General features: G+C 42.2%; 1 protein-coding gene across 6 annotated transcripts in view; it reads left to right on the forward strand.

Moving 5' to 3' along the window:
- The window catches only part of STOX2 (storkhead box 2), a 183,755-nt gene that overhangs the window by 148,328 nt on the left and 21,050 nt on the right, over positions 1-14,377 (forward strand). For all 6 annotated transcript variants that reach the window (XM_073578239.1, XM_073578244.1, XM_073578258.1 and 3 more), the window contains exon 3: positions 4,999-7,261. In XM_073578239.1, coding sequence (XP_073434340.1) covers positions 4,999-7,261 — 2,263 coding nt within the window. The remainder of the gene's footprint in view (positions 1-4,998; positions 7,262-14,377) is intronic.

The raw sequence follows: 14,377 nt of genomic DNA on the forward strand, positions 1-14,377 counted from the left end.
TTGATCTGTCACTACTCACTCAGTATCAGGACACCACTGTGATAATGGTGTAAGTAGTCTGATCCGTGTTAGTGATTAATCTTGTATACTGTATATCTTGAATAAAAAGAAAAAAAGGGGGGGGGTTTAACTGTAATAAAAAGCTTCCATATAAATGCACCAAACTATTGTGATAAGTGCAAATGAAATATTATAAATACCAATCGGTAAGAATTTGTAACTGGATTGACCGGTAATGATGCCGTAAGGAATCCTATATGAGGGGTCTGTAAGTTATAAGGAGGATAAAGAAATTTCACTCAATGTACTGGAAAATTGAATAGTCAACATGCCCCCAATAAACCTACTCACTTAGTGTCAGGCTAGGAGTAACCTGTGAGTTCATGCTCCATAGAATGACCTTTACCACGCTGTGTGATGTGGCTGTTAACAGAGATACATGGTACATGAGGGGTTAACTACCGCTGCAAAGTACTCCTATGTATAGAAGTGTTAGGCTAAGATGGGCTTACCGTTGGTGGGTGGCGGCGTAGTATGCCTTGGAGAACGCGGTATCCACCGCTTGTAACCTGGGTGCCCATGGCTTGTAATGTGGACTTTAAATAGGCAGTGGGCGGGACTCCCCTGGACTGACTGGACCGCGTCACCGGAAGTGACGTTGCCGTCCATGTGAATGTGCAGGCAAGGTTAGAGGAATGTAGGGGCGTGTTGTGGGAGGTGGCACTGGAGTGCACGTCATCCCACTTATGTAAACAAACATCCGTGCTCTTTATATTGTTGCACAGGGAGGAAGTTTGTAAGAGATGGAAAGTGAGGGAATATGTATATGGTATAGCATTTGAGTGCATTCATGTCTGACGAAAACGGGCAAGACGTATGATGATAGTGGAATAATTGATGTGAACAATATGCAAATTGAACAATCTATATTTCACTGTTTAGACCAATACTAGAGAAAAATTGTGTTGTAGTTTCCTGCAACAGAGTGAGATGGGATATCTCAATTAGTGTTCTAAATCAAGAGAGATACAATAGGATGCAAAATAGAAAATGGTATAGAAACTATAATATGTAAAAAATTAGTTTGAAGGAGGCAAGGAGGGGAAGTCCGAGGGAGGAACAAGGACAATCGGTGACAATTGCGTGTAGTTCAGAATTGACGACTCTGCAAGAGTAAGACAATGCGTTAGAATCAAGCAATGATAACATGACTTAGTGACAAAACACATTACCCCATATATATAAATATATATATATAATTTGTTACGATCCCAAGACTATGTGACTATATAGTCACAGACCCATTATATGAAGGACAGTAAATCATAGTCTCTATTAAGGCCCTTTGGTGCTAAAGTTTGTAGTTCATGTATCCAAAAGGCCTCTCTTCTTTTTAAGAGTTGGATACAGTTGCCACCTCTTCGTGGGAAGGGCACATGCTCAATAACACAAAATTTTAGTTGAGGAATGGTGTGGCCAGCCGTCATAAAATGATGTGGTAAAGGCAATAGTGTATTTCCACACCTGATTGTGGATTTATGTTTGCTTATGCGGTCCTTGATAGACTGGGTGGTTTCACCAATGTATAAAAGACCGCAAGGGCATTTAATCAGGTAAACCACATGTGATGTATCGCAAGTGGAGAAGTCCTTGATTTGGTAACGTTTCCCAGAATGGGGGTGATGGAAATAATCTCCCTTTAGTACGTTATTACATTGATTACAATGTAGGCACGGGTAAGTACCTGTTTTGGGTGTGGAAAGGAATCTTTGTGTAGTTAATCTCACTCCTGGGCCTATATCTGCTCTGATTAAGGTGTCCCTAATGTTTTTGGGGCGTTTGTAACACGGTAAAAAATTCTGTTGGAATTCTGTAACCTCTGGATGAGCCTCCTTTAGAATGCCCCAATGTCTACGTATGGAGTGATGTAAGATCTGCGCATATGGATGATATGTATGGACAAAGGGTAAACGTCCTGAGACCCCACTATGATTACGGGACGAGGGTTGTCGTGCTTGATCTAATAGGTCTGGAGGGTAGCCCCTTGTGCGAAACTTATTGTGCATCTCGTTCAATCTGATATTGCTGATTGTCGGATCAGAGACAATCCGTTCGACCCTCTTAAATTGTGACACAGGTATAGATCTTTTGGTGGAGGGGGGGTGTAAGCTCTTGTAGTGTAACAGACTGTTACCGTCTGTGGTTTTGACATATAAGTCAGTGCTCAAGTGTCCCTCCACATTCTTGATGACCTTTGTATCCAAAAAACTGACTGTGTTCATCTCTGGTCATGGTGAAAGATAGACCCGGCCAGGCCATATTCAATTAGTTTTTGTCACATGGATACATAGATGCATAACTCATTAAAAGACAAAGCTCAGATTGCCCACACTGTGACTGTTAGGCCACACTCACACGTTCAGTATTTGGTCAGTATTTCCCATCACTATTTGTAAGCCTAAATCAGTGGAACAGTCAGAAGAAAAGTATAAGGCCACTCGAGCGTATATTCTCTCTTGCGAGAGATAGGCTAATGACACTCGGCTCTGCCAGAGATAGATCTTAGGCCGGTTTCGCATTTGCGCTTTATAGCGCAGCGACGGCCTGCGCACGGCCGCTGCTAAGCCCCGCCCCCTGCTGGCTCCCTGCCCGCCCCATCCGGTCATCGCCGCCTACTAGCGGACATGGGCGCTTGCGATCTGCGCACCCTATCTTTAGCATAGGGTGCGCTGGCCGTGCGCTGCGCACTTTTGAAGGTGCGCCCATGTGCGCCGAACGCAGCATGTTGCATTTCGGCGCACCTTCAAAAGTGCGCAGCGCACGGCAAAATCCTGCCAGCGCACGATCTGCGCACTCTATGCTAAAGATAGGGTGCGCAGATCGCAAGCGCCCATGTGCACTAGTAGGCGGCGATGACCGGATGGGGCGGGCAGGGAGACGGCAGGGGGCGGGACTTAGCGGCGGCCGTGCGCAGGCCGTCGCTGCGCTATAAAGCGCAAATGTGAAACCGGCCTTAGTGTGATCTGATTCTCACGTGAGAGAATCGCAGCACAGGCATGGAGAACGTAATTTCTCCATTATCTTTGGAAGCAAGCATCGGAATGCACTCAGGTGACATCTGAGTGCAGTCCAGTGTTTCACACGCACCCATAGGCTTGTATGGGTGCGTGTGATCTGAATATCTGAACCACCCGCAGCCATGTTATATGCCAGTGTGAGCAAGTCCTAATAGGAACATTTGCACCACTTTTCCATTTTTCATCCACTCCTGATTTTGGCTTTTACTGATGTAAAATAATGACCAAATCCTGAGCGTGAGAATGTGGCCTCAGAGCAGTGGTCCCCAACCTTTCTGACCTTGAGAGCCACATTCATCACTGAGAGAGGGTCGCGAGCCACATCCAGCTCCCACCCCCTTCAAAGTAATGTCAACCAAAGCCCCCATTACAGGTATAATGATAACCAAAGCTTTTCCACAGAAATCACTCCAAAGCAGAACACTGAGATCCAGGGGTTCCTACAATACCCCCATCAAGAACTCCTAACACACTGTCACATCCAGCTTTGAGCACCTCCTCTAGCAGGTAGTACCATCCTCCAGCGCACCGTACCTAAAACATCTCTAAGCCCCTAAGACCAGTATATGTGCATCCAGATCTGCACTTCTGTGCAGGGCTGCTCACAAGATTCACCAGTTTGAGATCTACTCCTCACCTGTTTGCTAGACCTGGAGCTAATACACATAGCTGGCAGACAGTCGCGAGCCACAATTCATGGGACCGCGAGCCACATCTGGCTCCCGAGCTACAGGTTGGAGACCCCTGTGTTAGAGCAACTTTCATGTGTCAGATTTGCATATTGAAAACGCAATTCACATCCTGTTACAAGAAAGACAGTAGAAATCTTGCAGCAAATCCGCATGAAGCATATCCCCATTTTCATTTAAGCAGATCCTGTCACCAGTGGGCAGTTTTTGCTTTTATAGTATTTCCATAGCCCCCTGAATAGTCCTTTCATTTGTTTGTTTTTTTCATAAATCCACCATACAGTTCCAGAGTAAGGGGCATTTATACTCTGTGCCACTGTGTATGATGTTTAGCAAGGGGGCGTGGCTTAGAGTAATAATGCCGCAGTCTAAAGACACGCCCCCAGGGATCCTGTGAGCCACGCCCCCTGTGTGACGACCATAACCGCTTCATTTGACCTGACAACAGGTTTCCTTTTCTTTTTCCTTATGGCACACTTTTTTCCTCTGCAGCAACAAAAATCTGCCCAGAAATTTTCCATTGAATGTGGAAGGGGTTGTGGAATACCCATCCACATAAATGTCAGGGTTGACATTGGTTTCACCACAAACTCTACTACTAAATCGGTGTCAGATGTGAGAAGACCCTGATCGTTCCTGCACCTCTGTGTCCATAAAGGGCAGCAAGCAGAGATCTTGAAAACCTCATGGAATTGATCCATAAAGTATGTTGGGAAAATGTGTAACTTTTTATTAAGTAAAGAATAATATTTATCTGCTGGGACATTGATGTCTCTGGACCCTGAGGCAGTAACTGTAGTCGGGCATTATGTGTTACCAGTGTCGGATGGATGTGCACCGTATATAATGTAAGCGGTCATCTTCATTGTCACATACAGTAGTTTAGTTTTACTCCATTATTGTGCGATCAGTGTAGTGTTGATGGCTCATCCAGAATCACATGGAACAACATCCTGGCAGAAAACTAGTGAAAGCATAGTATTATATTGTTACCACACCCAAAGCAACATGAGTAGTATCTAATGTAGACGTTCTGATAGGAAAATCGACAGTCTGGTCATTCAATCCCCAAACGTGTTTTTTTCTAATCGTCTGTGTAGCTAACCACATATTCATTGTATTTTTTATACATAATTAGAAAAATCCAAATATTTTGTAAAAATAAAGAAAAATTTTAGAAATGTTCTGTATTGCATATCTAATATATTTTTCTTCTTAATGCTCCCATTTAGGTGTACCGACCCCAAGCCCTGAGATCCTGCGACATACACTCAATATGCTTGTCCGAGAAAGAAAAATCTATCCTACTCCAGATGGATACTTTATAGTGACACCACAGACTTATTTCATTACCCCATCCCTTATAAGAACTAACAGTAAATGGTACCACTTGGATGAGAGGATACCTGACCGGTCTCAGTGTACCTCTCCACAACCTGGAACTATTACGCCATCCCCTTCAGGATGCGTCAGGGACAGAACTCTCTCCAAAAACCACTGCGACTCTTGTCATTGCTGCAGAGAAGATATGCATAGCATCCATGCATCTACCTTACAAAGGAAATCTGCAAAAGACTGCAAAGACTCATATTGTCCCCCCTCATTGTGCCAGATTCCCCCTACAGAGAAAAGCAAAAGTACCATTAATTATTCATATAAAACAGAAACCCTCTCCAAACCTAAAGATGGGGAAAAGCCATCTAAAAAATTTGGTCTAAAATTGTTCAGGCTGAGTTTTAAAAAGGACAAAGCGAAACAGCTGGCTAATTTTTCAGCTCAATTTCCTCCTGAGGAATGGCCTCTCAGAGATGAGGACACACCAAATACTATACCCCGGGAAGTAGAGATGGAAATCATAAGACGAATAAACCCAGATTTAACAGTGGAAAATGTTGTGAGGCACACTGCACTAATGAAAAAACTTGAAGAAGAAAAATCTCAGAGAAGTAAAGCTGGTTCATCAGCTCATCATAGTGGAAGGAGCAGACGGAGCAGGACACATAGAAAAACTCATGGAAAATCTCGGTCACATAGCAAGAATAGGGCTTCCAAAGGTGACCCTTCTGAAGGATCCCACTTAGACTTGCCTGGAGAGAGAGAGTATGAATTTTATCATCCACGGAATCGATCACCGAGGGAAGGCTGTTTCATTATGGAGCGCAAAGGCGGGGAGAATTTTGTAGTACTCAGTAATCCAAATATGATAGAATCTCATTTTCCCGTTACACCAGAATGGGATGTGTCTGGTGAACTGGCCAAAAGAAGGACTGAAATGCCTTTTCCTGAACCCTCAAGGGGGAGTTCCCATTCAAAGGTCCATCGAAGCCACAGCCATACACAAGATAGGAGGTCAAGGAATGAAAGGTCAAGTAAAGCCAAGGAAAGATCTAGGTCAATGGACAACTCAAAGGGACCTTTAAGTGGTGCTTCTTTAGGTACACCTGATGACCTAGGTGAAGGCTGCAGTCTTGATGAGAAAACACCAAGCCAGTCTTACATAGATGATGGTACTCTAAGGCCATCACATAGTAGTCTGAGTCATCAAAGGACTCTATCTTACAAAGATCCATGTACTCCTGAACTAGCTAGTGGTGGTGCTGATACCCCTAAATCATGTAGCCTGTTGGAACAAGGCAAGCTTCCAGAGAGTTTATCGTCGTACAGTGAACTTAATTCTTGTTCCAAAAAAACAGCAGATGACTATTTTCAGTGTAATACATCTAGTGAAACAATTCTCACTGCTCCATCCCCTTTAGGAAAAAATAAGGAAGATATTGACATGCCAAGTCTCACCGAAAGCTTAAAAAGACTTTCTCCTGCTGAGAAGCCACCACAACATATAGCCAGAGAACAAGGGGAATACAAAGATGACTCACCAAAGGGTACTGTTAGTGGTCTATCAGTCGCTGCAACTAGTCAAAGCCCTGAGCTGATTGCAAATGGGAGGTTAGTACCACATCATAATGCAGAATCGAGCAGCCTTGACAAAAGGAAAGAAATTTTCAGTAAGGATACTTTATTCAAACCTTTGCACAATAGCCTATCTGTGAACAGTTTTCATAAATCAGGTGTGAGTTTACTGAAATCACACCAAAAGACTTCTCCTGAAACACTGCCAGCAAGCATTGAGAACTTTGAGCAACCTATTACCACCTCAGTCACCCCAAACCTTGCCGTCTCACCCAGGCCTCAAGAGCCAGCAGGAAATCAAGAAGCCTCTTTTGATTACTACAATGTGTCTGAAGATGACGAGTCAGAGGAAGGGACGCAGAAACCAACAGAGGAGGAAAAAAACCGAGATGACGTGGGGACAATGCAGTGGCTGCTACAACGGGAGAAGGAAAGGGATTTACAAAGGAAGTTTGAGAAAAACCTCACACTTCTGAATCCAAAGGAAACAGACAGCAGTGGCAGCCAGAGAGCCACACACTCGGCTCGCTTGGACAGCATGGACAGTAGCAGCATTACTGTAGATAGTGGATTTAACTCCCCACGGTAAGAAGATTTACCATCTGACGTGTTTGACGTGTTCTGGTTATCTGGAAAGTGTATGGGATGGGTGCATGGACTGACGCTCAATGCAGGCAGTAGACAGTGTGCACTCACACCGCATGTGTTACTTGTGACATTTGGATATTTCATTTGAATTCTGATTTGTGCCACTGAATATTTCTTGTGTATTTTTGGGTCTTTGTGGGCGAGTTTGTTTTAATTATGGCTCCTCATGGGTAGAACAGAAGTTATCAGATATTCATTAATCTAACTGTAAGTCGGACCTCATTCATGGACCTTTTTTATGCCAAATCTAGGACACTCATAAAGTTATTTTATTGGACCTTGTTGATAGTGACAAAAAACATATTTTTTTGTTTGCGTTTCTAGATTTTTCTTTACTTTTAAACTTGTTCTGTCTTCCTATTCTAGGAATTATTCAATTATTAAATCTCAACTTAATGTTCAGGAATAATATAAAGTTTACTTCTATATGATTTGCAATAAAAGTACATGGAATTGAAGGGTGGCTACGTATAATTAAAATGAAATCCTATCTATTTAATTGGTCAGCTCCTCTTTTAAATACTTATTTGTGCAAATTCATCTCTCTCTGGATAAAGTCATTTATGAAATTATTGCGTTCCATAATAGGCAGAAATTCTGGACAAAAATGAATAATTGCTCAAACAGCCACACTGGATGCATTTTAGGAGTTTCCCCATTAATTACAAAAGCTGTTTTTTTTTTAAAATAAAACTACTTATTAATGTCCTTAAATTATAATGTACAGTTTGAGACTAGTGATGATGGAATGTGCTCGGATAAGTTATGTGAGCAAGTTTGTGTGCTAATAGAGTGTCTTCGGCGTGCTCGAATAATATGTTTGAGTCCCCACGCCTGCATGTCAGACATGCGCGAGACATGCAGGCGCAGGGACTTGGACATATTATTTGAGCACGCCGAAGAAACTCGGTTAGCACCCAAGCATGCTCGGATTAAACCTTATCTGAACACGTTTGCTTATCGCTATTCGAGAGGTATAAAAAAATACCTTGAGTCCTTGGGGAAAAAATTCGGGCAGTGTATTGCAATCAATATACCGTCCTCCTGGTCCGGTCAGTAAAGGCCTCATTCAGACGTCAGTGTTTTTCACATACGTAAAACAAAATGATACTGGTGCCATCAGTGTTTTGGATTCATGTGTCTTCAGTGTTTGATTAGAATTTTTCATATATGGATATATAAATTACAATGCTTCTCGTCTACTTTGCAATGTCAATCATAGAGAGCATACATTATTATGCATTGTATATATAGCGCTATCATATTCCTCAGGGCTTTACAGACATTATGATCACTGTCCCAACTGGGGCTCACAATCTACATTCCCTATCAGTATGTCTTCGGATGTGTGGGAAGAAACCGGATAACCCGGAGGAAACCCACGCAAACACGGGAAGAACATACAAACACTGCAGGTTGTCTTTGGTGGAATTTGAACCCAGGACCCCAGTGCTGATGCCATCCATGTGCTCTACATGTTTTTCATGGACCCATAGATTTGTATTGCCACTTTTCACTTCAGGAAAAATGGACACGTGAACAGCCCATAAAGTATAATGGAAAATTATAATATGAAAACACAGGTTGGACATGTATGTGCAACAAGGACGTCTAAATGAGGCTTAAGTGTGTGATCCTCTTTGCCGAGAAGCTATCATAGTTTTCTATCAATGTCAGTGGAACTGATAAGTCTATGAACCCTATTAAGCATAAATAGTTTCTGATTGTTACTGTTCATGCTGAGCTTCTCATAGACTTCTATGGGTTCCATGAACTTCAGCGGAGGTTGTAGAGATCTTTTTAGTACTAGAGCTTTGCAGAATGTTATGGGAGAGTGCTGCTGTGGAAGGAAACGTTCAGCATCTACTGAACAGACTTTCCCAGGAGTTAAAGAAGACCTAGCATCACGTATCAAGTGTCAGGTTTTTTTCTCTTATTTTATTAATGCTGCTCCCCTGAGTGTTACTTTTTTTCCAGTTTTATTTTTAAATCTGCCATATGGTTCCAGAGATATGGGTTTTTTTATTTAGTGCTAATTTGTTTGGTCTTCACAAAAGGGGCATAGATCACAAGATCATAATGCAGAACAAGGTAAAGACACGCCCCAGAGGATCCTGCGAGCCACACCCTCTTAGAAGGACCATAACCATTGGCACAAAGTAAACTGTATAGTGGATTTTAAAAAATAGACTACTTTTAGGGAACTGCAGGAATAAAATAAGAACAAAAGCTGGACACTTTTTGCCTGGTACCAGGGCCTTCCTTTCTTTATCCTAGAAACTTTGCAAACATTTTTGAACAAAATGACAAAGCACTTGTTTTTTTTTAAATGCTTTTATTAGGGCTTTTATAAGTAATTGATAAACATTTTTAACTTACTAAAGTCTTTACTTGTGTCCGGTCTCCCCAAAAACCAGCTCTGAAGTTGATATAGTGTGAACTGTCTGCGTCTGCATTTCACTGGGCTGCTAGCAGCAGTTGTCATACAGCATGCTGACATTACTTCATGCTCTGTATCTAGTGGCCATAAAGCAGAGCTATAATACATTGCTGCATCCAATGCCTGCAGAGCATCGACGCCTTTCAGATAAGGAGAGGGAATTAGTTATGAAAAATAGTGCCGCCACCACCCCTGTGTTGTGCAGAGCAGACGTTGTGTAACATGGACCTTCTGGTTCAGTTTGAACAATTCATTTTTGAACTTCTTTTTTTCTTTTAATTACCTTAAAATGGTAAAGATTACAATTGACATTTGACAGAAATGTCGGAAATTGAGGCTGTATTATTATTTCTAGTATGTGTTGGACTTGGGTTACATAGGCACGTTTTACTGTGCTTCACACTTGCTCTGTTGTCTCTTTTTTTGGTGACTGTTGTTTATATAGGCTCAAAATGATATATAGAAACTAGTTTTGTGGTGAATACATTATAATAATCAGAAAATAAAGATGGTCACAGATCGAGGACCCCATTGCTAGCCTCTAGTCGTAGTGGTCTAGTTATACCATTAGGGTATGTGCACACGGTGCGGATTCTGCTGTGGAATTTTCAGCGCAGATTTTGCTAAATCCGCAGGTAAAATGACCTGCGTTTTACCTGCAGATTTAGTGCAGATTTACTGCGGATTTTCTGCAGTTTTTGTGCGGTTTTCCCCTGCAGTTTTTACACCTGCGGATTTCAAGAATGGAGCAGGTGTAAAACTGCTGTGGATCCGCACTAAGAAGTGACATGCTGCAGTTTTCAATCCGCAGCAAATCTGCACGGAAAAATCTGCAGCATGTGCGCTGCAGATTTTGTTTTGAAATACACTACAATGGTACTGTACATCACTTGCAGTTCTGCTGCGGATCAGCAGGGCCAAATTCGCTGCGGATCCGCAGCAGAATCCGCAACGTGTGCACATACTCTTAGTGAAGGTCTGCCTGTGTGAGGGAAAACATGGACCTTGGTTGGTTGGAGTATTTCAACTATCAATTTTGTTTAGTCGGACTTGTTACTCCTTTCTCCCCACTGCACACTCAAATTTAATATTTTTTTTTGGATCAAGCCAAAATGCATGCTAATGAGGAACTATGACAATTCAAAGGCAATCTGACACCGTCTTCTTTATCTACTACTATGTCTGTTTCACTCTGCAATGCTGCTGCATAACAGAGCAGACATATTAGGAAATGACAATGTGACTAGGATGACTAGTCTGTTGGTCCCAGGTGGGTTCTACCCCCTCAGGTTTCCTAAATGTATATCTCTCCCCATGGTTTCAGTCGCCGCTCACTATGTACCGAGCACTGACTGGAGCCGGCCTCTATGACTGAAAGCCTGAGGCTGCCGGGAGCAATAAAGTTAATTTCCTCCCAGCAGTGGGGCTCTCGGTGCAGGTGCCGGGCAGCTCCAGAACACTATTAACCTGTAGATTAACACCGTATCTACAAGTTAATAGCATTTTTTCACATGGCAGGTTCCTTTTAACAGCAGCTATCAGTGCTAAGCTAAGTTCTGATCACTGCTGTACACCATTTAGGTGATGCTGCTTAGCTGTCTCAATATGTCATGGGTAAACTGTGCTGTCAGGATCCGTTTAATGAAGTCCTCCTCCCATCAAAATTGCTATTCTGTTTCTATATTGCAATAATCATCATATTATATAGCACTGTGTACTTAAGTTACAATTGCTAATTTTGCCATTGTACCCAGCTAATTCTTCTCTTTTCCATTACATCTATGACAGCACGTCATTAAAAACTGACTAGCAGAATCCTTCTAAGTCCTATATAGAAATGGGAGGTCTCATTTCCCTGTTTGACTCATGAGTCACTGCAAAAGTCCATGGCAGAAGGGAGGAAGGAGCAGCTGGGTCAGAAGTTGAAAAGGGGAACGATAAATGCAGGGACAAGAGACTTCCTATTTCTAAATAGAGTTGAGAAAAGAGAAGAATTAGCTGGGTAGAAAGGAAAAGGTCTATGTGTATACAGACATTCCAGTCCCTACCGAAGTTTCACACCATTGAGATGTGCTGAATTAATTAAAGGAGCTGGGTAGAAAGGAAAAGGTCTATGTGTATACAGACATTCCAGTCCCTACCGAAGTTTCACACCATTGAGATGTGCTGAATTAATTAAAGGGAATCTGTCAGCAGATTTTGCTATACAATCTGACAGCTGCATGATGTAGGGACAGAGACCCTGATTCCAGCGATGTATTACCTAGTTTACTGGGTGCAGGAGTTATGACTATGATAGAGAGCAGCTAATCATTGCTGGGGGTGGAGTTGGACTAGGAGGCACAAGGCCAGTTGTCCTGTAGTGATAATCTCCTGCTGATAAAACATTGTTTGCATTGAAACAGCAAAACACAGCCTAGTAAGTGACACATCCCTGTAATCAGGCTGTCTTACACTACATCATGGTGCTCTCAGATTCCCTGGTGACATCCTACTCCCTTTATTTAAGATTGGCGTGTACAACACCAGTTTTAATGAATTGACCCTCTTAGTTTTTTAGATATTTTCAAAATCCCCATTGTATATTATTGTATACGTACATAGAAGACCTATCAGTCTGAGACAGCAAGGTGAGGAGAATCAGGGTCTCTGTCCCTACATCATGCAGCCAGAAATCCTCCTGTTTGACAGCTCACCAGCGATCCTGACACATTGATATCGTTGTCAGGATCGCTGGTGAGTCGCTATGTGTGACTCCAGCCTTAGTCTGTCAGCAGCCAACCTCTTCCATGACGTTCTTCTTTGCTGTGACCCTTCTTATTACCCAAAATCTGGCATGCAAGTATCACTGTATATTGTATGCGTATATTTCTCCATAGAGCTGACCCGAGCTTGTCAGCCCCTTCAAAGTGAGCACTCTTCTACAGTACATGCTTTAGGAATCGGATGACAGTCACAAAATGCCAACTTAGATTTAGAGCAACCAACTATCCCTTTAATACTGGTGTTGTGCATACCAGTGTTAATAAAGGGTTCGCTGGAGTACGATGCATCAAACTCATTAAGAGGCGCACTTCACAGAATGAATTTGACGCATTTTCTCAGTGGCGTGCGCCTCCGTGCAACTAGCTAGAAATGCTACTCCATGATTTTGGGTGTAAGAAATGCCTTCACTTCTGCTGAATTTGATGCTCAGACGTTGCCCTGTCCCCCACCCTTGTTCCTCCTCGGCCCCTTCCTACCTGGCGGAGCTATTTCAAACTGCTGTGAACCTGCCAAAATTCGCATTGCGCAAAAATGTTGCTACTTTTCATAGTGTTTCTTATCCCTTTACTTGAGAAAACCCTTTTGATGACTTGCACCCCTGAGTCTTTAGATGGCCTCTAATGGCCCATAGGTACCTGCAGATTTGTCCAATGTATTTTATCTACCGTACATTGAGTTTCCATTCACTGCAGTTTTGAAATAAGAACAAGGTCCATTACCAAAAATGTAACTCCCAAGCTCCAATATTTGTGACCAACAAGGTATTGTAGTTCTAAACGGTTATGGCCGAGGGGTATTGCTGCTCCCAAACACATGTAACATTAGGTATTTTCCTTTAGAAGCTTTTTTTTTAAATAAATTTTAAAAAATAAAACACAACTTACTGTAACAATCTATAGAGTTTAGTGACTTTGTAAATACTTCCCTTCTGTGATTATGAATTAAATGTCATTTTCTTCACCATTTAGTGAAGAAAGAAATGATAGCATACATTTTGTATTTCCCTACTGTCATCTGGGAGCGGTGTATCTGGATATTGGAGCGTTCCACTGTCCATATATTAAAAAAAAATAGATCTCAATCCTATAGCCAAATTATAATTGTTTGTTCCCACTTTCTTTTACCTACAAAAGATATAGATATTTTTCTATTCTCGTGTGTCCATAGTTTTGGAAAAAGTAACAATAGAAAGTGCATGTCAGTTATCATTAGAGTTGGTGTGAATCAATACGGAGGACTCGATCTGTCGTCAGACTTTTGTCAGATTTTCATCAATTTTTTCACTGATGAGAAAAAAAAAAGTTTTCCCAGTGTCTCCTATCTGTAAGGGCTCATTCAGACATATGTATGAGAAAAACGGACTGATTCTTCTGATCAGACAGTGGCCAGAGTGTCATCAGTTTTTCTCGAATGTGGAAAAAAAATGAAATAAAATTTCTCCACTTTCTCCTTTCTAACTGTCCATGAAAACCGATAGACTTGCTTTCCCAATTTTGATTCACCCTCTGATCAAAATTGGACACACGGTTGGACTGGCCCATCGGAGAGTCCTCCGGTGGGCCCTGGCTTCTCCTTCAGGAGAGTTCATAGTGCAAACCTTGCAGTTGCTATGGGGCTCTTCAGTAGGGGAGAAAGGTGGGCCCTCAGAATCAGATTGTCTGGTGGGCCCAATGTTCTTCAGTCTGACACTGATTGGACTATCTCTTCTATATTTTCAGCGAACCACTCGGACCCATGCACAGCCCCATAGAATATCATAGGTGCGAGTGTTATATGTGAAAACCACAGATGACTCTCGTACGAGAAAAACTAATGTGTGAACGAGCCCTAAATCAGTGAAGAACAGA

This window comes from Dendrobates tinctorius, unplaced genomic scaffold, assembly GCF_039654945.1.
Source record: "Dendrobates tinctorius isolate UK_male_01 unplaced genomic scaffold, ASM3965494v1 ptg000008l, whole genome shotgun sequence".
NCBI lineage: Eukaryota > Metazoa > Chordata > Amphibia > Anura > Dendrobatidae > Dendrobates > Dendrobates tinctorius.